The following is a 27,368-nucleotide window of genomic DNA, read 5'->3' on the forward strand; positions in this document are numbered from 1 at the left end:
TTTCTGAAGACAAAGCTCTTATAGGAATCACAGATGAAAGGCACAAATCACATTTCCCCCTTAATAACAAAATACAAATTCAATAATTTTAGAAAATCAGTTTTTAGTGACCCAGATGGCTGGAGAAAAGCTGCCAGGATTTTTCTGGTCTACCGCAGAATTTTCTAAATCAATGAGAAGGATGCTGCCTATCTTGGCTGTACTATTTCCCACCGTGAGAAAAGAGACTTAGTATATGGAACATGCTTTTTTCAGAAAATTGGCAGTAACTGACTTTGAAGGAAAGTTGGTTAAGTTGGACTTGCAGTTGGAACTTGGGAAGTACTGTCCCCTCCTGCCCCCTGAGGAAGGAGACACAGAGGCACGCTTCCAGGAAGTTCTTGGCTCAGTGGCTCACTCATGTCTTCAACAGCCAGATCTCATTGCGCCGTCCATAGGGCTTCATGGGAGGGTCATAACCGGTGCAGAAGTAGATGTCCCCCTGGTAGGTGGCTGTGCCCTCCAGGGCAGCACGCAGTCGGGTGGCTTGTGCTACGTAGTCTGCTTCCTTGGCATAACCACCAAACTGCCTGGGGGTTCAAGAGCAAGGACTGGTTAAGAAAGGACATGACCTCTGAGAGAGGGGCAATCTTTAGAAAAAAGAAGTCACTCACCAGGCTTATTATGACAAGCATGCTAGAGTGGTAAGACTGGGGACTGAGTCACTACTTCCTAGATGGGTTGATTTTACCTCTCTGAGCCTCAGTTTCCTCATCTGTAAAAGGAGATAAATTTTCTTTTTCCTCCAAAGGTATGAGTGTTAAATGCAGTAATGGACGTGAAAAACTCTGATATGGGTCCTGAAACACAGTAGCCGAGTACAAATGTGAGCCTCCCTTTCTTTCTTGAAATATCCCAAGGGGACAGTAGGTTTGCTTTCCCAAAGGCCAAGCCTTCACCGTTTTCTCTGGCTCCCTCTACTGCCCGGTTGCACCTCTTTTCTGCTGCTCTGTCACCACCATGTGAAGGAGGAAGACTACAGGGGACTTAGGGCAGAGCTGCAGCAATGAGTATGGGAGTATGGTAGCTAACGCCCCTTCCACAGCAGAGCAGCTCTAGTGATTGAATTCATCACAGCAGTGACTTGTAGCAGCTTCATTCAAAAACAGAGCTAGGCTAGCCTGGGCAACACAAGACCCTGTGTCAAAACAAAAAACAAAAAACAAAAAACTCAGAGCTAACAAAGGCAAAGACCCAAGGAAGACTTGGAAGGGCCCCACACAAGCTTTAAACATGCCCCAAATAAAGAAATCACTTCTCATAAATCCTTTCTTCTGCTCAAATCATGAAAGCCTTCTTTTTCTAGTAAGGAAAGAGACTGTTCCTAAATCTGGCATTTCTTTTGATGGCAGAAATTGGGGACAGAGAAGCAATAAAGTCTTTCTTTTCAAGATTATTATTCTCTCCCTTACGTCATCTGCTTCTGTCCCAAAATTCGTCTTGTAGCCTACCCTAAATATACCACTCTAAATCTGGGTTGCACTAAAATTTTTATTAGAGTCAAGTACATCCCAATTTCTAATGAGCTGTATGACTCAAAAGTCTGAATTTGTACCAGGCCAAGATTAGGCCAAATAATGCATTATTTTTGGTGGAGTCCTCTGAATCATGCTTTGCTCTTTTACAAGTGGTTGGTCATGCTGGACAAGCATTCAGCATGTTGACTGCAGGGTCACTGATGTGAACACCCAGGATGTTGTCTGTAATGGATTGGTTGTTCTAATGTCTAGACAACAGCTACTGAACATGGATGAAACTGAGACCAATTTTGAATAGCAGAGGCTTGGTTCTTCAAGTATATTGAAGAGATAATAAGGGAGATGAAGAAAGTTGGGCTCTAGCTTCATTGAAGTTCAAATGAGAGGAAACTGGATTAGTAGACAGATGATGAACATTCAGGAAAGACTTTTTTCAGGCAATAAAAGACACTGGAGATTTTATGAACTATGTCTTTAGATTGAGAACCATTTGTCTGAAATGAAACAGGTGCTGGAGGTAGAAGCAGGTGTTGAGTGCTCTCTGCAGCCCCTACTTGGGCTGTGACACTGAATTGTTCTCTAGGTAAAGGGACAATGTTGGCTCTTTAAGTACTGATTTTGGAAAGCTCCAAAGGAGTGGTCCTCAAACGTCTTCCTTCATCAGTTAGAGGCAAAACGGCTAATGTGTGCTCAAATCCTAGCTCTGCCCTTTCTAGGTCTTAAGCTAATTCTTTAATTTCTCAAATCTTCAGGTTTTTCGCTGGTAAAATAGGGATAGTGATAACATCAGTCTTCGAAGGCTACTGTAAAGATTAAAGGAGAAAAGACTGTGCAAACTGCTCATTGCCGAGCCTGTCACATAGTAAGCTCACAACAAACAGTAGCTATTATTGTTACTTGGCAATTTGCTCAGAACAGACTTTTCCTGACTCCAGGGTGAGGGACATGATGGTAATCTAAAGAAATATCACAGCCGGGCGCGGTGGCTCATGCCTGTAATCCCAGTACTTTGGGAGGCTGAGGTGGGAGGATCATGAGATCAGGAGATCAAGACCATCCTGGCTAACATGGTGAGATCCCATCTCTACTAAAAAATACAAAAAAATTAGCCTGGCGTGGTGGCAGGCGCCTGTAGTTCCAGCTACTCGGGAGGCTGAGGCAGGAGAATGGCGTGAACCCAGGAGGTGGAGCTTGTAGTGAGCCAAGATCACGCCACTGCACTCCAGCCTTGGCGACAGAGTGAGACTCTGTCTCCACAAAAAAAAAAAAAAAAGAAGAAGAAATATCATGTAGCCGAGTGTTGCGATGCATGCCTGTGGTCCCAGCTACTTGGGAGGCTGAGGCAGGAGCACTGATTGAGGCTAGGAGTTGAGGCTGCAGTGTGCTCTGATCACATCTGTGAATAGCCACTGCATTCCAGCCTGGACAACATAGTGAGACCCTGTCTCCAAAACAAAATAAAAACAAAAAATACCACTAAAAAAATAACAAAGTAATATTATGAACTGGCTCAATGAACAATTCTCACTTTCTCAATTAGGCCTACTCTTAAAATGTTTTGTAACCTTGTAACCCCATTCCCTAACCCCATCCCAATCTTCTTCCTATGTTTTACTTTTTCTTTCTTTTTTTAACGGCGCTTATCACCTTTTAACATACTATATAATATACTCATTCAGTTTATTGTTTATGTTTTATGTCCTCTGCTAGAATATAGGCTTCACCACGGCAGGGATTTTTATCATTTTTTGGCCACTGATGTATGCTGAACACCTAACATAGTGCCTGAACATATCAGACCCCTTGGTTAAATGAACAATTCGGGGCTAAACAATAAAAATGATGTCTTCAGCCTGACAGAGCTAAAGACGACAGCACTTAGGACATAGTGAGTGAAGTGTTTACGTAAGTCTCGCTCACTCATTTACATAATCAACATCTGAGCACACACTAAGGGGACAGTGGTGGGAACTCAAACAGGAGAAGTGGATCCACTGCAGCCAGATGCAAAGGCCTTGAAAGACATGCTAAAGAGTTTGAACCGGATCCTAGATGCACAGCTATACCTATGAAAGGGTTTTTTTTGAGACAGAGTCTCGCTTTGTTACCTAGGCTGGAGTGCAGTGGCGCGATCTTGGCTTATTGCAACCGCTTCCTCTGAGGTTCAAGTGATTTTCCTGCCTTAGCTTACTGACTAGCTGGGACTACAGGCACATGCCCAGCTAAGTTTTGTATTTTTAGTATAGAAGGGGTTTCACCATGTTGGCCAGGCTGGTCTCGAACTCCTGACCTCAGGTGATCCACCCTCCTCAGCCTCCTAAAGTGCTGGGATTACAGGCATGAGCCACCACGCCCGTCCTGGAAAGGGTTTTAAAGCAGAGGATTGGCATGATCCAATTGTGTTTTGGAAGGATCCCTCTGGTAGCAGTGGAGGGACAGGGGAAATGGCAAGGGGTTGAGAGATGTGGGGCCACTGGAGCCCAGGAACAGCCAAGTGCGAGATGATGAAGGTGCGAGAAAGGCAGATTTGAGAGGTACCTGTATGTAGAGGGAGGTAAGAGACAGGAAGGAAGAGAGGATTCTCCAGGGCTTCCAGTTAAGCCTCTGGGTAGAAAAAGATGTCGCTAACCAGAATAGGGATTAAAGGCCGAAGAGTAACATTAGGCAGGAAGGGCAGCTGTAGGGGTGTTCATGATTTAGTTTGGGGGGCATATGAATATTAAGGTCCCTCTGTGAAATACATTCATGCAAAAATTATTATCTAAATGTGTGTCTGACCATGTAAAAACCTCCTTAGGCTTGGGACAGAACTGGAGTCAGAGATACTGATTTGGGAAGGAGAAGGATCTAGTGACAGAAACTTGGGAGTGCCCAGCAAGTAGGTACTGGCTATAATCATGGTAAGAAGCGACATGTGGTAGAGACGTTGTGCAAACAGCAGGCCAGAAGCTTGCTCCTTAGAATCCTAATATCTAAGTGGTGGGTGGAGAAAGAGGACAGGGCAAAGGACAATGAGAAGGGGCTGAGAAGCAGAAGGAAACCCGCAGAGAGTGAGATGGAGAATGTCATCATTCAGGGATTCCTATTCACTCTGGGAAAACCCTCAATTCTTTATATTTATTCCCAGGCAGACTGAAATGCTGGTAATGCAGATAAAATTTTCCCTATTGCTTCATTGTAGAATCCTTTTACTGGAAAACAAACCAACTGAGTGGGCTACGGGAACAGATACATGAGTTCTCCTCTCTGCTAATTTAACCAACCACACTGACTCCCATCACAGAACCACACGAACAAGCCAGAAACCAAACCCTACCAGGAACCCCCTGGTGTATGAAGGGAGCCTAGCTCTGGCTGACTCTGCCTGTATTCGTAGACACTTTGCCTCATTGGTTCCTGCCTCAGTTTCCAATCTGGACATGGAGCACAGTAACAGTGCGTGCGCTTGAAGGTGAGTTAAGAAATGCTCATAAAATGCTTTGAGCCCCTAAAAGAAATAAACGTGAAGTCTATACATTATTTTTGTAAGCCTGTGAATATGTCTCTATCTATAAATGCCTCATCTTGAAAGAAGCTCTCCTCCAGGGCAGTGCTTTATCTCACCCAATGTCAGAGCTCAGTATTCTGAATAAAGCATTTGGTTACCATGGGAACTGAGGAATCTCAAACATACACACACTCCTGATTCCAGAAACACAAAAGGAGCTGACTCAAAAGGTCTGGAAGAGTTAGAAAGGGGAAAGATGACACAGGCAATAGCGAGGGCTAGTGGAGGGAAGTGGGGCTTGCGTCCAAGGAAGCAAAAAATCATAACGCATTATCTTTCAGGGAGTGTCTGGTGCAGGCATGCAGGGAGGAAGAATGACTCTGAGCTTGACCACTCAACTTCGAAACTTTAACAATCAATGGATCAACACACACTGGTGTACGGTCTGCTGTGCATGCAGCCCTGTGCTATGCAAAAGAAGTGTCAGAGCAGGAACTGACAGTCTCGCTGCAACAGGAAGACAGGCTTCACACAATAAGCGTTTCATTCAGCCAGGCTAGACCCCTGCTTATTGAGTTGAACATCACCGAGCACAAAATGCAAGCCAGATACCATAAGAGCTGTAAGGATGATAAGACGTCTTTCCACCCTCGAGAGCTCGAAGTGTGGTGGTCGGGAGAGAAACACACAGAAGGATTACGCTGGCTGGAGGGAAATGCTGGAATGAAGGTGGAAGGTACATCCAGAATGTTCTGGGGGTGAGGAATAGCAAATGACGGGTTCTGACTTAGAACACGAAGGGAAGGTATTAAGAAAGAGGTGATATTAAGCATTTATTGAGCATCTCTACCTTTTTTGTGTATGTGACCTTGTTTGGAAATAGAGTATCTCTTCTTGATGCTGGCAATGAACAATATGACAACCTTCTGTCCTCACAGAACTTCCAACAAACAGAGGCTGGGGAGGGTTGAGAGGAGCTGGGGACGTATGAGCAAAGGTCTGGAAGTAGATGTTGTGTCCGGGGTGGGAGTCATGTTGGGTGGGGGCGGGTGGAACGCTCTGAGATCAGGTCGACATGGGAGTGGTGTTGTGTGTGGAGGGTAGTCAGTGCCATTATAGGGCATTTTGACTAGGCTTTACTGCCTGGTCAAACATTTGGGACCCAAAGTTGACCCACCCTCTCCTAGTGGAAATGAAGCATCTCATTACTAACTGGGTTTTTGTTCAAACCCCAATGTCTGGTTGGATGGGCCTGAGGCCCCCAGCCAGAGCTGAGCAGCCTCTGGGGAGGCTCAGTTTCTGAGCAAAGACAGGCGACGTGATCAGTCCTGTGCCTTAGGCAGGTGGTGATAAAAGGACACTTTAGAAGGGTCAGAAATGGGAGAGCTGGGAGTCAATGCCATGGCCATCATTCAGGCAAGAGATGATGAAGACCTGTGTAGATGCAAGGGAAGGAAGGGACAGCTGGGAGCTGACCAGGATGAGCCAATAATTAGATGTAGAAGTGAAGGAGTCAGAATGACATTGGAACAGCATGGGTAGGAGGAGGGAGGGGACCATCACTAAGAGAACACAGAAAGGGATCTGATTTTGCGTGGAAATCTGCGTTGTGTTTTGGACATGCTGATTTGGGAGATTCTTGAGGAGGATTACGTGGTGATGCCTCCTGGGAGCTGGAAATATAAGGCTGGTGCTTGGGAGAGAAGGCAGCACGAGACGTGTTGACCTGGGCATCATCCACAGAGAAACAGCCTGAAGCCCCTGCCTGGTGGGAGTTTATAAAAGACTTACGGGATAACTGAAAGCTGTAGGGGGAGAGAAAATGGTGATTAGTTAGGCTGAGACACAGAATCTTATCATCGGCAAGGCTTTTAGAGGTGAAGTGGCTTAAATATTAGAGATACTTAATAAATGTTTGTCAAATTGAACCAAACTTCCCACCTAGTGCAAACGTCACATGGCATAAGTGTCACCCGTCTATCCAGATGGCACTTGAATTCTTCCAGGGGCAAAGACATTACTTCATGACATCCATTTTACTGTTAGACACTTAAAATAGTTCCTGGTACAGAGTAAGTGAAGAAGGAATCCACTATCTTTCGAATGAAGGAATGAATGAGTGGGTAAACCACATTGTCTCAGGCTCCACGCTGAGTCTGATGGGATGACAAGACATTCAGGGGAGACAGACAGAGGTCAGGCTGGAGAGTTACCAACATACTGGTGACAACTGAAGCTATGATGGGGACCAAGATCTTTATGGGAGAGAGCAGAGAGAGAGAAGCACAGGAGAGGCAAGGATGAAGCTCTTTTGTTCATGCATCCATTCACCAACTTGTTTTTGTTTTTTATTTAGAGATGGGGTCTCATTATGTTGCCCAGGCTGGTCTCAAAATCCTGAGCTCAGGTGATCCACCTGCGTTGTCCTCCCAAAGTACTAGAATTACAGATGTGAGCCAATGTGATGGCCAATTCACCAACTTCTTATTGAATACTTGTTTTTTTTTTTTTTTTTTTTTTTTGAGACGGAGTCTCGCTCTGTCGCCCGGGCTGGAGTGCAGTGGCCGGATCTCAGCTCACTGCAAGCTCCACCTCCCGGGTTTACGCCATTCTCCTGCCTCAGCCTCCTGAGTAGCTGGGACTACAGGCGCCCGCCAACTCACCTGGCTAGTTTTTTGTATTTTTTAGTAGAGACGGGGTTTCACCGTGTTAGCCAGGATGGTCTCGATCTCCTGACCTCGTGATCCACCCGTCTCGGCCTCCCAAAGTGCTGGGATTACAGGCTTGAGCCACCGCGCCCGGCCTGAATACTTGTTATATTCTAGCCAAAGGCCCTACCCTTGGGAAGCTTGCATTCTAGTGGGGAGAGGGCGATAAATAAATGAGTAGATAGAGATATATAATGCAATTGATTATAAGTGAAGCAAAGCAAAATAAAGCTGGATAAAGGGACAGAAAAGCACAGGGGGCTATTTTCAATAGCAGGGCTGAGCAAGTCCCCTTTTAATCGAAGTGAGGGGGCAAAGCAAGGGTGCTAAGACTGAAAACCCTTGGCCCCAACTTCCTGTGGTTACAAACAGGGTTGAATTGTCTAGGAAGATGGGCAAACACTGGTCTGTAAATCTCCTAAGTGGTAACACGGGAACCCCCTAAGGGTTTAGCAGTTGAGCTCTTTCTTCCAAATTTCTCTTTCTCTAGGCTGAACTTCCCAAGCTGCCAATGGCCTCCATTGGGGCCCGGTTATTTAGAGGGAAAAGTGACATCAGCAGCCTAGGTGCTGACAGCTGACAAAGTTCTTTCAAATGCACAATGAAACTGGCCTTCACAATCATGCCTTACAAATCTTATTTTATAGATGAGAAAACTGAGGCTCAGAAAGATTAAACAACTTGCTGCAAGTTATAAAACTCATAATTATTGGAGTTGTTGAGGTTCTAACCCAAGTGTATCTGCAGTACCTTTGACTTTTTTATTGTTAATTCTAATAAAACTTGATCAAATTCTCAAAGGGAGGTGAAGTTAGGAGGAGAATAGGCTAACATTTACTGAGTGTCTACCTCATGTCTAGGATTGAGTAGGTATTTACAGATAGTATCTCATTTTATCTTCACAACACTATAAAAGCTAGGTACTCATGCCCATCTTACAGATGAGGAAACTGAGGTGCAGTGAGGCTGGCAATACACCAAAGGTCCTACGACCACTGAGTGATGAACTGGGTTGGAGCACAGGTTACCCTGAAAATAAACTCCTGGTTTCCAACTTTTTCCTTTATATCTAGACATTTCATTTAAACCCTGAAAGTCTCATTAAGACCATCAGATTTCTCCTGCTGTTGGTCCCTATTGAGAACCCGGTGTTGAAATGAGCTGAAAAGGCCAAACTCTAACCTAAGTGCAGAGAGAAAGGACGGTAGTCTGAGGTGTTGCGGCTGGTCTAAGTGTGAGGATAATTCTATTGCCTCTTGTGAATACTAAACATATTCTGATAGTGCTATTTTTTTTTTCACAGCATTCTATTCATCCAAAAGCTCCAGTAATTAACAATGCTAATAGATGTATAATTCCTTTGTAAACATCTCTTCACAAGTTCATAAAGAAGGAAGACTGAATGAAGGATGCCAGGCTTTCATTTTAGAATTAATTTTGTCATTGAATGCACTCACTGCATTATTTGATAGAGTACTTTTGCATTTGAAGTAGTACATTTGCCTTCCACCATCTCATTAACATTGCTTTCAACAGAATCAGAAATAACACAAATCACTGCAGGGTACTTTTGAATGCTCATTTGACTATGCAGTGACATCAAGTGGTGAGTTGAGGAATGACCATATGCTGTGTGAGAACTCCATGTTAAAAATTCCATGGAGCCAGGCTGGACACCACATTTGGCACTTTCATCTGTTTAGATTTCAGAGAATTAAAAGGAAATGGTCACCGACCTGCCTTTGATAGTACCCTTTAAATAGATACCCCTTCCCACCATAAGAAACCAGCATTCCTTAGAGAAATGGCTAATTCCAGCTCTGGGGCAAGAAATGCTAAGATGTGCTCAAAACATCTCATTATACCAGAAAGCCAGGGAGCCATCAAAGGCTACTAGAGTTGTGTCAAAAGGACCAAGAAACCAAATTGAAGAGGCTCCCACTGGCCAACAGTGGGGCAATTAGAGCATCAATAAGAATAATAACTGCAACAAACTGAAACATATCAAATATGTTTAAATTCATACCTTTATAATTACACTCAAAAAACAAAGATGCAGACCACCTCACCTTGAGGATGTTACAGAATGAAATTATCATTCTGAAAACTGGTAAATAAAGAGAAGGTATCAAGCAAGCATGTATCTGGCTTTTTCTATACGAAATAAAGGAAGCCAAATAGTAAATGAGGGGAAGTTTCTCTTTACCAAAATATTTCAGGTAATAAAAGAAGAAGGAAAAACAGAGAACATTATCATTGTATGGCCTCTAATGGAACAAGACATCTAGGCAATGATGAACTATGGTCACCAACACGACTCAATCAGGGATAATCAGAAACTGTGGGCCCCTGAAGGAAGTAAACACCACTACCTAGGAAATATTCTCACCAAAACTTCAAAAACTTGAATCTGATCCAGCCTTTAGTTTCAACTACTAATTTACAGGCAATACAGGGCTTGAGGGATGTGGTAAAATGTCACAGAAATACAATCAGCAAAATCCAGTACACATAATAATAGGACAAATGATCCACAGATGGAAAGGAAGAATGTAAAGGTGTGTTGGTAAAGAAATTCACAGATTAATAAAAGCTTAAAAATGTACCATCAGCCAGGTGTGGTTGTGTGCAACTGTAGTACCAGCTACTTGGGAGGCTGAGGTGGGAGGATTACCTGAGTCCAGGAGTTCGAGGCTGCAGTGAGCTATGATCACACCACTGCACTCCAGCCTGGACAACAGAGCAAGGCCTTGTCTCTTAACAACAAACAACAAAAAAGTACTGCAAGATCTGACTTGGATCCAGATTCTAACAAAATATTAAAACAAATGATGGCCGGGCGTGGTGGCTCACGCCTGTAATCTCAGCACTGTGGGAGGCCAAGGGAGGTGGATCACAAGGTCAGGAGTTCAAGACCAGCCTGGTCAAGATGGTGAAACCCCGTCTGTACTAAAAAACTACAAAAATTAGTCAGGCGCAGTGGCAGGTGCCTATAATCCCAGCTACTTGGGAGGCTGAGGCAGGAGAATCGCTTGAACCCAGGCAGCAGAGGTTGCAGTGAGCCGAGATCGAGATCGCACCACTGCACTCCAGCCTGGGCAACAGAGAAAGACTCTGTCTAAAAAAAAAAAAAAAAAAAAACAGGCTGGGCGCGGTGGCTCACGCCTGTAATCCCAGCACTTTGGGAGGCCGAGGTGGGTGGATCAACTGAGGTCAGGAGTTCGAGACCAGCCTGGCCAACATGGTGAAACCCTGTCTCTACTAAAAACACAAAAAATCAGCCAGGCATGGTGGCACATGCCTGTAGTCCCAGCTACCCGAGAGGCTGAGGCACAAGAATTGTTTGAACCTGGGAGGCAGAGGTTGCAGTGAGCCGAGATCATACCACTGCACTCCAGCCTGGGTGACAGAGTGAGACTCTGTCTCAAAAAAAAAAAAAAAAAAAAAAAAAAAAACTAAAACAAAAACAAAACCAAATAAGATATAGGGGAAATCCGAGCACTGAATATTTTATATTACAAATTCATGAATTACTATTAAAATTTCAGAAAAAATAAGGTATTGTGATTATATTAAAAAAAAAAACTTTAGTAGTTACCTGAAATATTTATGAATGAAATAATATAATGTCTGGAATTTGCCTAAAAATAATCCAGGGTAGGGCTGGGTGAATGCTGTGAAGATACACAGGACATGGAATTGGCCTTGAGTTGATCACTGCTGTTGGTAGGGGGATGGGCACATACGGTTTCATGATCTTATACACTTCTACCTTTCTATAAGTTTGAAAATTCCCATACTAAACAGTTAAAGACAAAAGAAAACAATATGTATCCACTCATTACCCAGGTCTGGTAAAACAAATGATCAGAAACTAGCCCCATCTGCTTGAAGTCTTAATGTGAACTGATTCAATCATGTCTGTCTCATTCCTTATGAAATAAGAATGAACAGACAGAAGGGGTAATTGCCAAAACCTGCTTCAGGTCATAAACATTAGGTAACATATAAATAGTATCTTAGTAAATAATGAAAGATATTTAACAATAATCCTATGAGGTTACATTACATGCACACACACACACACACACATCATATATAGGAGGTTATATTATCAGCACTTAACAAATGCAAAAGCTAAGTCTTAAAGCGGCTGAGTAACTTCCCAAGCATCATCCTGCTAGTAAGCAGTAGTGCTGGAATTCAAACAAAATATAAGTTCATTATATTATACCTGCTGCTTCCCAAACACAGGAAACAGAATGGAAAAGACAAGCAGACATCTAACCCAGGGCACAAGATTTAAGGAGGCGCTCAATCTCAGTCCCCATCCTGCACTTGGACAGCTGTGAGAGTGAGTGCTTCCTTCAATGCTGCACCCTACGTACTTCTCTACCCTAGGAAAAGATAATGTTAAGTTAATTTGCTTTCTTCACACCCTCTGAAGGGAAGCTGGGAAGTCCGAATGAGAACTGCAGGACAAGCACAGGAGCTGAGGCTCTGGTGCCAGCTCCCAGCTGCATTACATTCACTGTCCTCTGGGGGGCCCTGCAGTCACCTGGCCTAGGACTGCACACAGCAGTGAAGCTCACATTCTCAGAACATTCACACAGCTCCAGGGAAAATGGTCCCACCATCAGGTGCAGCGTTGCAGCAGGGCAGCCAAGTTTGGAGGTCCCTGAAAGTGGACCAATACTCAGTACAGTGCAAGATTATATGTATATGAATTTTTCAGGAGGTTGCTCCCGAGCAGAGCCAAACCACCTATGGTTACTTCTGGTGAAGATCCTGGTCTTCCCCTGAGGCTGGTTTGGTGCCTGTCACATGGGAGGATTTTAACAAACGTGAGGAGTCATCAATGATCTAGAAGAGACTTGGTTTCTGAGAGCAGGTTGGAGCTCGAGGGACAGAAACTAGCAACCATTTGCACCTGCTATTCTCTATAGTCAAGGGAAAATGACCCCACATGAAGTCCTGGAAACAGGACCAGGATGACAAGAGAATAGATGTGTGCTCTGCTCAAAGGACTACTGCCCAGGAACAACAAGGAGGGTGGCAGCCCAGCTCTGGCAAATATTCCCTGCTCTCTGGCATTAAAGGGAGTGTGGGGTAGAAATCAGGTATTCCTCAGCCCTTTATGCTTCCCATGTGTCCACGAATCCAGACCGCGGCTTGACTTAAGATATTTGCTGAGTCTCCTAGAACCCTGCTATGGCTAATGTAGACATTCACTGTAAACTTAAACAAGGCTTAAGCTCTATCCATGAATTTGGCAACTGGCCAAGGCATTTATTCTGATAAAATGCAAATGTGTGTGTGCTGCAGCCTGAAGAAATTAAAATGAGAAACTGTTAGGATTCAGCATTTCCTACTTAAATTAATTCAGCAACCATAAAAATTTGATGCGAATGCTTGCTAGAGGGGATGTAAGGAGTGGTATGGGAATCAAGCGCCACCCATGGATGCCCGAAGGATCATCTCCTTACATGGAATAGACAGTGATGCCTTCCCGTTCCTCAATCTTAACGCTTTTGTCACTGGGAGCTGGCGGGTCGCTTTGAAATTGGTTTGGAATCTGGAACCAGACTTTTAATTTCTTCTGCAGAGAGCCATCTTCATTGGGGAACACGGCAAAGGAAATAGGGACTGTCATCCCCATCCCAATTCCTGAAAACACAAAAACACAGAGTGAGGCAGGGATCAGAGACAGAGCTTGCTCAGGGCTGTGGAAGACACATTAGTTCCATTCGTCTTTCAAGGCGGTATTTTTTGTTCTTGAAATTAACAATGAACATTTCAAGTGTTAAAAATACATAGAAATACATGAACATCTGTTATTTGTATACGCTGTTGGTAGGAGTATAGTGGTACAACTCTAAAAAATGATTTGGCAATATATAGCAAGACTGTAGATTATCAGTCTCTCTCTCTCTCTTTCTTTCTTTCTTCTGATAGAGTCTTGCTCTGTTGCCCAGGCTGGAGTGGAGTGGTGTGATCTCGGCTTACTGCAAACTCTGCCTCCTGGGTTCCTGGGTTCCTGGGTTCAAGCGATTCTTGTGCCTCAGCCTTCCGAGTAGCTAGGATTACAGGTGCACACCACCATGCCCAGCTTATTTTTGTACTTTTAGTAGAGATGGGGTTTTGCCATGTTGGCCAGGCTGGTCTTAAACTCCTGACCTCAAGTGATTTACCCATCTTGGCCTCCCAAAGTGCTGGGATTACAGGTGTGAGCCACCATGCCTAGCCAGTATTTAATTACTGCCTATTTAAAATATCAATCTAAAATATGGAAAAGGCTATAGGTAATAAGATATTCATGACAGCAGAATGATAAATTCAGTTCAGAACAGGAATATGTCTATGTGAATTACAGACACATGATGCCGTGTAACATAGCTAGGAATTATGCTTAAGAAGACTCTTTGGCACTAGTGGAAAATAATTATGAAATAATAACTAACAGAAGCAGGATACGTAATTGTAGGAACACTAAGATTACATTAAAAAGCCCTAAAAAATATATTCAAAAGACAACATTGATTGTATTGAACGGGGGAATTAGGGAATACTGTTTTGTTATTTTCAAGGTTTTCTTTAGTGAGTTTCATAATTCTTTTTTTTTTTTTTTTTTTTTTTTTTGAGACGGAGTCTCGCTCTGTCACCCAGGCTGTGGCCGGATCTTGGCTCACTTCAAGCTCCGCCTCCCGGGTTCACGCCATTCTCCTGCCTCAGCCTCCCGAGTAGCTGGGACTACAGGCGCCCGCCACCTCGCCCAGCTAGTTTTTTGTATTTTTTAGTAGAGATGGGGTTTCACCGTGTTAGCCAGGATGGTCTCGATCTCCTGACCTCGTGATCCACCCGTCTCGGCCTCCCAAAGTGCTGGGATTACAGGCTTGAGCCACCACGCCCGGCCGAGTTTCATAATTCTTATACATATTTTCATCTAAAAAAATGTTAAGACAGTATTAAGAAGGAAGAGATTTCTTCCTGACCTCCTACAGGTTAACATATCTTCCAAAGCCTGATTACTTTAGTCCTGGTAAATTTTTTTTTTAAAGCATTTTTATTAAGTAAGTAAAGGAATAAAAGAATGGCTACTTAATAGGGCAGCTTCTAGTAAATGTTATTAAGGCTAATACATGTTTTTAGCTCTTTAAATTATCAGCTTGAGAAATATCCTAAAAATTAAACACAACATCTCTTTTTTCCCCTTGCTTTCTGGCCCATTTTTGTCTTGCAGTGATTCCAAAGTGCTACCCAAATTAGAGGGCTTCTTACGAGTCAAACTCATTTTAAAATATGGTTTACATCTAACAGGTATACCTTTCATGAGACTTCAGGCTTATCATTTTAAAAGTAGAGAGGTGGCCAGCATGAACTGCCAAGTTTTTAAGAGCGGGATAGGCTAAGAATTCTCAGACCCTTCATGTGCCAGACAGGGTCTGGAACCCCCCTGCTCACTGAGCCTCAGGACCCAGCAGAATCTGAGCTACCAGGGGCTGACTCTGGGGATCTCCAGCCTGATGCTGGCCTTGCCTTGTGCTGTAGCTCAGCTTACTGTGGGCACACGTCACCTAGTCAACCAATCCAAAGACAAAATAAGCACTGCAAGGTTAAAAAAAAAATAGAGCATATGGTCCCACACCTGGGAGTGAAGCAGGAACTCAGAGATATTGAGCAGGGATGCCTTCAACTGAGGGACAGGCTGGGTTGATACCAGAGTTGTTGCCCCAGATTCCTGCAATAAACTGCTTGTTCACATAGTGCAGGAGGTTCGCGGGTCGCTGCAACAGGTCGCTACAGGTGCCTTGTAGCCCCTCACTTGTGTTTACCACTGATGAAGTGAGACCTTGCAAAGCTGGCCCCCAAGACCAGAGCCATGTCCTGCAGGGGTACTCACCCTTGTCATTGGTGCCCCCCGCATACTTTGCGACCTTGGGCATTGCTTCCCGTAGAGCCTCATCCACAGGCTTATCTGTCACTTCTACTGTGGCAAATTTGCCTCCTTCACAGGCCCTTTCTTCATAGGAGACTTCTTCCTAGAGAGAGAGAAGGCAGAGTGTTTAAGAGTTACAAAGTAGCAACTTGCGATGTCTCTAGAAGCAGTAACAGAAGGCTGAAAATCTTTCCTTTGTGGGTATGGCCATAGAGCAGAAGGGACAGGCCTGAGTATGAAGAGCTGTGAGAAACAGGTTCTGGGATTCTTGTAAAGAAAACATTCAAAGCAGGAAAATCTTATACTTGATATTCTTGGGGAGATAAGAGAAGATATTGCATCCTGAAAACCAGAATGCTACAAAAATGGAACACTCAGAGAGCAAAAGAGCTCTCAGAAATTAAAAATCTGGTAACAGAGAAGAAAAATTCAGTAAATAGGTTGGAAGATAAACAAATAGGAGATCCAGAAAAAAATAAAAAAAGAAAAACTTAGAAGGGAGGAAACAAAAAATACAACAACCACAATCCAACAAAACTGTGAAGCCCCCAAGATTAGGTTCATTCTAGTAGGAGGACTGCAATTCAAGAAGAATCAGAGTTCAGTTGTCCCTTGGCATCCTTGGGGGATTGGATCCAGGACCTCTATGGATACCAAAATCCATGGATGCTCAAGTCCCTGATAAAAAATGGTACAGTATTTTGCGTATAACCCACACACATCCTCCTATATACTTTAAATCATCTCTACATTACTTACAACACTTAATACAATGTAAAACCCAAACAAATAGTTGCTATTCTGTGTATACACACACAAACACACACACATATATCTTTTATTTATTTATTTATTTATTTTTGAGACAGTGTTTCGCTCTGTCACCCAGGCTGGTGTGCAGTGCTATGATCGTGGCTCACTAGCCTCAACCTCCTGAGCTCAAGCAATTCTCCTACTTTGGCCTCCTGAGTAAGTGGGACAACATGTGCATACCACCATGCCCTGCTAATTAAAAAAAAATTTTTTTTTGGTAGAGTCTCCCTATGTTGTCCAGGCTGGTCTCAAACTCCTGGGCTCAAGCAATCCTCCTGTCTTGGCTTCCCAGTGTTGGGATTATAGGCATGGGCCACAATGGAAACCGCCTTTGCAAAATTTTAAGTGAGGAAATTATGACAGTAAAAGAAATCAGACTTCACTGACTCTATCTTGTTTCTAACCCTTAAGCTGTCCTTGTGGGATTCCTGGGCGTAGGCCGAACTAACTGTGGGAAGGAATTCAGTTCATGATTTGACTCTGAAAGAAAATTGGTAACAGCCCTTTCCCAATAAGACCCCCTTCTTGCCTGGGGTCCAGTCTGACTTTGCAGGACTAACAAATTAGCTACAAGATTAGAAATTACAATTTAGAGGTCATGCAGCCTCTGGCTCCAAGAATCTCAACCTCCTCAAATTGCTCCTGGGGATAACATCACTATTGTAAAATCTAAGATCAGTGTTTGAGATATTTTCCAGACTCTGCACTCCATGGATCAGCTGACACCACTCAGACCAGTAATCTGGCCCAGCCAGTTCTGCCATTGCACCGAGGAACAGAAGACAGCAAGAAAACCTAACATCGACTCCCCCATGATTCCATCTCCAACCTGACCAATCAGCACTCTCCACTCCCCAAGCCCCTACCTGCCAAATTATCTTTAAAAAATCTCACCCCCGAATGCTCAGGGAGACTGATTTGAGTAATAACAAAACTCCAGTTTCCCGCAGAGCTGGCTCTGCATGAATTACTCTTTCTCCATTACAATTCCCCTGTCTTGATAAGTTGGTTCTATCTAGGCAGCAGGCAAGGTGAACTCAATAGGCAGTTACACCACGCCTGGCCTCTACTGTTGATTTATGTATTTTTTATTTCTGTATTGCCATTAAAAAAAAAAAATTTTCCAGCTGTGGTTGGTTGAATCCGTGGATCCAGAACCCACAGACAGGAAGGGGTGACTGTAGTTCTGTTCACACCGCGCTCCCAGACACAGCATATCCTCTCCCAAACTCTTGTCTCACTAAATCACAGCCTCCCAATCCGCTTAGTGCTCAGCTCCATTGTCTCCTTTCACGTAAATCCTTCTTTCATCTCCGCATCACCACTTTCTGCATTGAGGCCCCGTCCTTGGACTATCCTTTCCCTGGTGTTTAGACTCATTATGGACCTCCACAGTTCTCCTTCAGCGCACCTCCTGCTCCTTGCCACATGATCGCTCATATAATTTAATTTTGTATTCCTGGACATACTGTAAGGAAGTGTTCTTCAAACTTTGAAAAAAAATTACAATCCACAAGAAGGAAAGCATTTTTTACAGGCTGTCTTATCATGAACATACACATAGTTAAAATAAAGTTTCACAAAGTAATGCTTTACCCTTATGGATGAGATGCATCCTGGTTCTTTTTGTTGTTGTTGTTGTTCCTTCCCCCTATCCTGTTTTCTTCTCTTCTACTCTACTGGAGTGAATTTTATTCTATTCCATTAGAAGAAGAAAAGTTGGTCTATGTTAATTTTACCATCTGGTAATGAACCATTACTATAGTTTTAACAATCTGCAATAAAGCCTTTATGGGCAGAAACTATACCACAAAGCTTTACATGTTAGAAGTGCAACAGATATTTATTTGATTAAGGTGCTGTCTCTCCTAATAATGATTATGAAAAACAGACACGTGGTAGGGAACCTGGCTGCCCTAGATTGGTCAAATAGGTTTCCATATAATATCCTAGACTGACGATTCTCAACTATGGAAGAGGGTGTGACTCCCAGGGGGGACAGAAGGTGTCTCTGGAGGAAGGCAGGAGTGTAGGGCTGTGAGTGGCAAGTGTAGTCTCAATGAGCATATTGAATATTTCTTTTATTTTTGAGACAGAGTCTCACTCTGTCACCCGGGCTGGAGTGCAGTGGTGTGATCTCTGCTAACTGCAACCTCTGCCTCCCAGGTTCAAGCAATTCTTCTGTCTCAGTCTCCTATGTAGCTGAGACTACAGGCACGCGCCACCACTCCCAGCTAATTTTTGTATTTTCAGTAGAGATGGGGTTTGCCACGTTGGGCAGATTGGTCTCAAACTCCTGATCCCAGGTGTTCTGTCCACCCTCGCCTCCCAAAGTGCTGGGATTACAGGTGTGAGCCACTGCGCCCGGCCTTAATATTGTAATTTTAACCCTGAGTGCCAAGTTCCTACTTAACCCCCACTTCACATGGGGTAGAGGAAATTGCGCCAGACCAGGAATCATGAGGCAGCAAGTCAGCCTTGACTTTGGGGCACCGTGCCGAATCATTCTGAGGCTGCTGTGAAGCCCTCCATCTGGTGAATCTGACACTTCCAAAGAGCCTTCAGTAGCAAACTGTTAAGTAAACTTAGGGTGTTTTGCTCTTTCTGTTGCAACAGAGAATTCCAGAATCCCCTTTCATTTGAGTACACACCTACTCTTGGCACTTGTAATGTTTCAAATTCCAGAAACACTATCCTGTGAATCACAGAAGTTCAGAACCTAAACTGGTTTTAAAGTTTACCTAATCTAACTAATTTTATCAAGGAGAAAATGAAGAACCAGAGAGAGACTAAGTTGCTCCAAGTGACGTAACTACCGAATGGTGAAACTGAAACAAAAATTCCAGTTGCCAAACTCCAGTGTACTTTAGTCTCATATTCACTGCAAGTTTCTCCATAGCTATGGGGGGTGAAGTGAGCATTTAAACCTCTCTTTCTTTTCTTTATCCTCCTTCTTTTTTTCTTTCTCTTTTCTTTCTTTCTTTCTCTTTCTTTTTCTTTCTTTCTTTTTTCTTTCTTTCTCTTTCTCTCTCTCCTTCCTTCCTTCCTTCCTTCCTTCTTTCCTTCTTTCCTTCCTTCCTTCCTTCCCTCCCTCCCTCTTACATGGTCTCATGGTTGCTCAGGCTGGAGTGCAGTGGCACAATCTTGGCTCATTGTAGCTTCAACCTCCTGGGCTCATGTGATCCTCCCACCTCATCCTCCTGAGTAGCTGGGATTACAGGTGTGTGCCACCATGCCCAGCTAATTTTTTTGTATTTTTTTTCTGTCTTCTTTTGTAGAGACAGGGGTTTCACCATGTTGCCCAAGCTGGTCTCAAACTCCTGAGCTCAAGTGACCCACCTACATCAGCCTCCCAAAGTGTCTTTGCTTTTTTTTTTTTCTTTTCCTCTCTCTCTGTCTTTCAGACGGGGTCTTGCAATGTTGCCTAGTCTGTAACCTCTCTCTTTAGCCGCTGTGTTAGATACTGTGGGCGGACAGTTGTATGCCCGTGTCAAATTCAGAACAGAGGTATCAGAAGTCATTTTAGGCAGTTACTTCTTTTACAAATGGGAAAACCAAAGACAAGATCTCACTGGAGAAAGAGCTAACTGGCTCTTTCCTTTCGTCTTTCTTTTCTTCTTTTATTCATTTAACCAACAACTGCTGAGCATCTACTATGTGCTGAACATTGTTCCAGGTGCTATAAGACAGACATGAAAGTCTTGGTTCCTGATATCAGGATCGGCATGGCCTAATAAGGGAAGATGCCAGGAAAACAGAAGGTTATCATCTGATGACATTTTTAGGGGGTGAGGAGTGCCAGGGCAGTATGGGAACACAGGAAAGGACTACTTAGGTTAGTTTAAGGGGCATGGGTGCATGTGATAACATGTTTGGGGAGGTCAAGCTGACTTTGAGGTGGTTACAGATCACCCAACTGGACGTCCAGTCATGACTTCATTGATTCATGGAATAAACATGATCGAAAACCTTTGCCAGGTGCTACAGATTTGGAGATGAATATGATAGGGATACTCAGGAGGGTGGTGAGGAAAATTACACAAATTATTGCACAAGGCGGTAAATGCTCTGATCATTTGGGGGAGGAGATTCCAGGCAGTGGGTACCCCAGGAGTAAATGAGGAGAGGTCAAGAACAGTATGATGGCTGTGGGTACAAATAGTACAAATAGTTGTGGCTGGAGCAAAGACCGTCCAACAGGACACAAGAAAGGTGTTCTGGCAGGGTCCAGATCTCAGAAGAACTCAGACGCTCTCGTGGGAGTTGGATTTTGTAACCATTAGTCCAGTGATGGTGATTTGATAGCAAGCCAGTTCATCTACCCTACATTCGTTCAACTGACATTTGTGACCAAAATCCTATGTTACAAAACATAGGATTTTGCAAGTATGTCTGGGTCTTGAATGGAGGGTCTCTGCAGCAGAAAAGAGATCTATAAAATGGCATGAGTCCCCCGGGGCTCTCGGCCTGTTCTCCAGGTAGAAAGTCCACAGCAAGGAAAGAAAGGCTGCCAAGAAAGTACTCCAGCTCGACTCGGAGAGCCAAGTCCCCCATGATACACCTATCATCCTTTAAGGCTTCTTAAAGCCTTAAGGACCTTAAGGACTTCTTAAGGACCACCTCCTTCTCCTGAGTGATCTCTCCTTTCTAGGAACCCCTAACGTCAGATAACTCTAGAGCTGGAAGGGGTCTTGTGTGTCCATCAGTTCACCTCCTCCTGATACAGATGAGCAAACTGTCCATTGGGCCGTTGCACATACAGCTCTGGAACTCAGCAAGGCACTGGCATAGAGGTGTAAATCTGGCAGTCATCAACATAAGGGGAGACTAGAGCAGTGAATGAGGTTGGGATTGTCCAGAGAGCATACATAGGGCACTCTACACCAATCTGTGTTAATTAATCCCCTGCCTAAAGGCATTCATTCACCAAGTTCTTAACCTGCCCTTGATGACGCAGACACCACTGAGCTTGTACCCACTTTGCCAGCCACACTCACAGCACCTGTTCTGCAGCTTTCTGCTGTTTCCTTTGATGCCACGGTCATTTCCACACCAGGGCCTCTGTGTCTGCTGCTCCCTCTCCCTGGAGCATTCTCCTCCTGCCTTTGCCTGGTACCTCCCTATTCATCTAACAGGCTCCAATCTAAAAGTTATTTCCTCAGAGAGGATCCTGACTTAAAATAGGTTCCCTGTGATGTTCTTACCCACCCTGTACTTTCATAACACAATCCTTCTTGTCATTACAATTAAATGATGTGTTAAACTCCCACCCATAAGCCCCACAGGGTCAGGACTGTTTCTCTTGTTCACCATTCTATCTCTCTGTACCTAGATGTACCACGTCTTGCATATTGTAGCCACTCTACAAATATTTGTGAGAAAGGAGAGATGCAGAGTAAAACCTAGTTTTACTCTAACGACAAGGAATACAAGAGCCAAAATAGGTGGGCAGAGAGATGAGGACCTCGTCTAATAGGATCTCCTGGAGAAAAGCTGGGCCACAATGTATTAAACCAGTTCCAGTGCAGGGACCACTTGTTTTCATAGCATCTGTATCCATAATCACTCATTTGAACCACGGGACCACTGTGAAAATTCAGGCTTGAGATGGAATTGTAAAACTATTCTAGTTCTCCAGGGAGCTCTATTTAAATTTATTTAACTAGAATTCTCTACTGCTGTAGAGAATAAGGCAGCTAAGTTAACACAGTCTTGATTCTTAAAATTTAACATCTTTAGTGCATTTGCTTGTGACATGGAACACAATAATAGCCCTCCTTCACACCATCTCCATTAGTCTCTGCTCCCAATCAGTTCCTAGATAGAAATTTTGGCCTGCGGCTACAAAAATCAATTTTCAACATTCAATGGGAACCTTGGTCAAGTTCAAGTCCCAGACAAAGGTCTAACAAGAATGCCTCTGGCTATGGGATTTGCAAGTCCTTTGAAAGGTCAGTTCTTCCCACTTCATGTAGTCGGTATACATGCTAATGCTGGAAGCCTGCTTTCTCATTACAAGAAAATACTGATCATAATAATTAACCTGACAGAGTACTTTCTATTTGTCTGGTGTTATTTTAAATGCTTTACATGGATTCATTCATTCAATTTCTCCAATAACCCTGTAAAGAAGTTAGTGCTTTAATCTTCATTTTCAGATGAAACTGGGGAACAAGAGGTTAAGTAACATGCCCAAACTGCAGTGGGTGAATAGTGGAGCCAGAACTCAAAGTCAGGCTATCAGGTCCTAACCTGTGTGCACAGGCCAGACACAAATCTGATAAGGATGTCAGTTACTAATATCAGTCCTGCTCTGAGCATCCAAAGGCCCACCCAATCTAACACAGAGAGCTGTCTATCCTTCTCCCTCCTTGAGCAGTTAAGAAGGCACCTGATAAGGTCTGCAGCAGTACTAGCCTTCCTGCCAAGTACTTGGAATCAGTCCTGAACATCTGGTGAGCCTGAAGCCCATGCTATATGGGGAACATGGTATGCCATCATTTGCCCAGAAGAGTGGACAATAGTTTCTGACCCAGGCTGTTTCCAGGATAAAAGATAATTTCAGGGAGAGGTTCTCTTCAAAAATAATACCCTTAAGTTTGTATATTTAAAAAAAAAAGATTTACAGGCCGGGTGCTGTGGCTCAAGCCTGTAATCCCAGCACTTTGGGAGGCCGAGACGGGCGGATCACGAGGTCAGGAGATCGAGACCATCCTGGCTAACACGGTGAAACCCCCTCTGTACTGAAAAATGCAAAAAACTAGCCAGGCGTGGTGGCAGGTGCCTGTAGTCCCAGCTACTCGGGAGGCTGAGGCAGAAGAATGGTGTAAACCGGGGAGGCGGAGCTTGCAGTGAGCTGAGATCCGGCCACTGCACTCCAGCCTGGGTGACAGAGCGAGACTCCGTCTCAAAAAAAAAAAAAAAAAAAAAGATTTACAAGTATCTATGCATAATTAATTAATTTCCCATTGGCATTGTTATTCTCATCTTAGAGTTGAGGAATTCAAGGGCTCACAGGGGATATTGAGTAACTTACCCACACTTTACCGTAAAACTAGGGGGAAGCTAACCATTTCCATCTCCAACCAAGTACTAGTATTGAACAGTTTCACAATTGGTTATCTCATTTGACTTCAGAATAATCTACTAAGATATGAACTATTATTTTCTCCCACAATTAGCTTCAGAGGGGCTAAGTTGGCCTGTGACCACACAGCTAGAAAGAATGAAGCTGAGATGAGCACTGATACAATGCTATTACTATATTTGTAGAATGTGTATACTACTTTACAAAATGTCTTCATAGTTTTAAAGAAATTAATATTTATAGTAACTCTGGAAATAGATGGAAAAGATATTTTTATACCCATTTTACAGCTGCAGAAACTGAAGTTCATTTGGGTTAAATGATTTGCTTTAATCTCGTACCAATATCGCATATGGCCCCATATTCCCATCAAACGCTGAGAGAAGATGCTTATTAGGGAGTTCTCCTTATCCCAGAGGCCCCAAATTAATGGCAGGTGACGTTGTATCAATAAGAGTCAAACAGGAAACAGAAACTACCAGAGTATTTAGAGCAGAGGCACCTCAATGCAAGGAATTGGTTACATAGATAACAGAGGGACTGAGATGCCAGCAGGGCACAGACAGGCAACCTAGAGGTTAGTAAGCACCCTAGGAGACATAGAGGGAGGATTACCTGTTACCTAAGTTCAGATACCTAGGTTACCGGGTAGGAGCTAGAACCGTGGTGGCCTGTGTAGCCGAAGCCGAAGCCACAGAGAAGGTCCTAGTAGTACGGCTCTGATGGGGTAGAGAAGAAGAAATACTCTGGTTTCTCCCCTCTTATCTCCCAGTAGTGACTCCCACTGAGCAAACATAGCTGGGCGCCAGCTGACATTTGACCTGGCAAACAGGGCAAATGGGTCAGCTTCCACTCCACAGGGAGATAGCAGAGCAGGGAACGGGTGAGGAAGGAATCTGAGGGCACAGGCTACGAACCAGTCCAGACTCTCCGCCTGTGTGGACCATCATCATCAACTCAAAAAGACAAAGTGAGTCCCATTCCATGACAAAAAGCAAGAACACGTGGATTCTTAAAGTGTTAGAACCACACGAACCTTCATCAGGGCTGTTAGGAGAAAGGCTGTGGTTTTGAGTAGGGCAACTACCTGATGGGGAGGCCAGTGATGCTACAGACCTTACCAGGTACCTTTTTCATTGCCCAGGGAGGTGGATAGACAGCTCTGTGTTGGCTTGGGTGGGTTCTTTGGATGTTCAGAGCAGGACTGATATTAATAACTGGCATCCTTATTGCCTTTGTGTCCAGCCTATGCACAACTATGTCAGTTGCCCTACTCAAAACCAAAGCCTCACTCCTAACACTCCCTATTCCTCACTCCCCTTCCCTGCTTGCTTTCTTCACAGCACTGATCACTATCTGATCCATGATACATTTTATTTCTTCATTAGCCAATAAAACGTAAGTTCCATGGGGGCAGAGACTTTTGCTGGTTTTACTCTTTTATCCTGTTGCCTAGAAGAGTGCCTGGCACATAGCACTCAAAAAATAGTTGTCGTTGAATTAATTTTAAATTGGGTGATTTCGCATAAGAATTTGGATACATGGTTTTCCTTAAGAATTTGGCAACAATGTTTCATATCATATCACTGCATAGCAACAAGGGGCTGGAACTGCCCTCTATAGATGGGGACCTGAGTTCACTCTCTGATTTGCCTCAGTAGCCTAAAACAGCTAGGGCCATCCATTTCCATTACCTGCCTGGCTGCTGCAGGTATTCAAATGTGGGACCTCTGATCAGGGCTAAACTGTTCATTCTACATAGAGTTGGGGAAACAGAGATAAGAACAGGTGAAAGGTCTTTGGTTGCTCAAAGAGTTCAGATTAGAGTCTAATTGAGGACTTTCGTGATATGAAGATCATTGTACTAGGTATCAGAACTTGGCCCCCAGGCAATACAGTCCTTTCACAAATGAGGCATCGTATTGGGAGCTCTGTATACAGCTGCACTGTTCAAACTACCTGTCTACCAGGAGATTATAATCTAGCAGCACTCTCCTTGTTTTCAGGGGTGCAGTCCAGTTAGCCCATGTTAGCACTGATATAAATTTGGGGGAAGACAGCAGTTATGCTCTCCTCACTCATTCTGTATTCTAGGTACCCAACTCCAGCGGATCTGTTTGGCCAAAAGCAATGGTACAGCTCTGGGCCTTTGTGCATGCTCTTCTCTGTTGTGTGCACTCCTACACATCCCTGAGGCCTAGCTCAGGACACTCCACTGAAGGCCCCATCATAGCCCCCCCCCGGAGAATTGACCACCCCTGTGCTCCCTGCCTAGCGCATTTATTTCTATTCTGCACAGGTCTTGTTCTTTTACACAGTAGTCCCCCTTATCTACAGCAGATACCTTCCAAACCCCCCAGTGGATACCTGAAACTGTGGACAGAACTAAACCCCGTACCTACTATGTTTTTTCCTATACATACATACCTATGATAATGTTTAATCTATCAATTAGGCACAGTAAGAGATGAACAACAAAAATAAAATACAGCAGTTATAACAATACGCCAGGATTGCTAAGCTTGCACTTTGGGGCCATTACTAAGTAAAATAAGGGTTACTTGAATACCGCCACAGTCGATCCGATCACCAAGCTAGCTACTAAGTGACTAAGGGCCGGTACTAGAGATAGGAGGCTGACCTTGAACAAAGGGGCATTCCGGTCCCAGGAATCAAGATTTCATCCTGCTATGCAGAATGGTCGGAAACTTAAAACTCTGGACTTTTGTATTTCTGGAATTTTCCATTTAATAGTTACGGACAGCAGCTGACCACGGGTAACTGAAACCGCGGATAAAGGGGGCTACTGTCCTCAGTACTCTAGTACTTGGGAGTTTCTGGCCACATTCATTTCTGCAACCGAGTGTCTCTCAACAAATCAAACTGTTCGGAATGTTTGGAATATTTAAACGAAAGAACGCATTCAACAGGCAGTGCCCAACTCCCCAGGTTGGGATTCTCTCCTTGGATCAATTCTCCTGTCTACCCCCCTCCTCCCACCACCGGCTGCAGGGGGACCTCTCATTCCTTTTCTTCCCAGTCCAAGTGCTGGGCGGTGGAGAGCCGCACTCGTGACAGACACCAGAACGAACCTTCGATAGCACATTCCTGCCCCACCTGCCCCTCAGCACCCGCTGCAGCCCCGAAGAGGGTGGGGGTGGGACGCAGCAATCCTTCAGGTCCTCGGCAGCCCTGAGGGCCTACCTTGTCCCCTTTGCTTAGGACCTGCCAAGGCCACGTCTCTACGCTTCCGAACAGCGAGTTCTTGATCATGCCCAACATGGTGTAGCCGAGACGCTCCCGACACACGGGAGGACGTGAGGTGGCGGGGGCGACGGAGCACCACGGGCAGAGACCACCGGCTGCGGGGCGGCGGGGCGGCTGGGCGGCGGAGCCGGGTGGCGGCGGGGCGAGAGGCGGGGCTAGAGGCAGGGGCCAGAGGGCGTGGCTAGAGGGCGGGGCGACAATTCAGCAGGGCGGTGAGGCAAGGGGGCGGGACGGCGAGGTGAAGAGGCGGAGAGGGAGGGCGGGGCGGCGAGGCGAGGGGGCGGAGAGAGGGCGGGGCAGTGATGCAAAGCGCGGGCAGCAGGACGGCAGGGCACCAGGGCGGCAGGGCAGTGAGGTGAGGACGCGAGGCAGCGAAGCAAGGGGTGGGCCCGGCGTGGTGAGCCGCTGGGCCGTGCTCCGCCTCCTTTCGGGCTTTCCGCGGGTGTCTGGGGAGGGAACCCAGCAGCCTGCCTCAGGCGATACCCCTCCGCCGACCCCTCCTCTTATTCTGAGTCTAACCTATCCGCTGGGGCTCTGGAAAGCAATTCTCGCC

The 27,368-nt window shown here is 44.7% G+C and overlaps 1 protein-coding gene across 1 annotated transcript; it reads right to left on the reverse strand.

The window, feature by feature from the left end:
• Nucleotides 1-41: 41 nt before the first annotated feature.
• Nucleotides 42-26,930, reverse strand: HEBP1 (heme binding protein 1). Its single transcript, NM_001266629.1, is given in 4 exon segments — nt 42-569; nt 13,199-13,379; nt 15,613-15,751; nt 26,753-26,930. Coding segments are annotated over 4 exon segments (570 nt in total). The 5' UTR covers nt 26,831-26,930; the 3' UTR covers nt 42-397.
• Between the last annotated feature and the right edge of the window lie 438 nt (nt 26,931-27,368).

Source organism: Macaca mulatta, chromosome 11 (assembly GCF_049350105.2).
Source record: "Macaca mulatta isolate MMU2019108-1 chromosome 11, T2T-MMU8v2.0, whole genome shotgun sequence".
Taxonomy (NCBI): Eukaryota; Metazoa; Chordata; class Mammalia; order Primates; family Cercopithecidae; genus Macaca; species Macaca mulatta.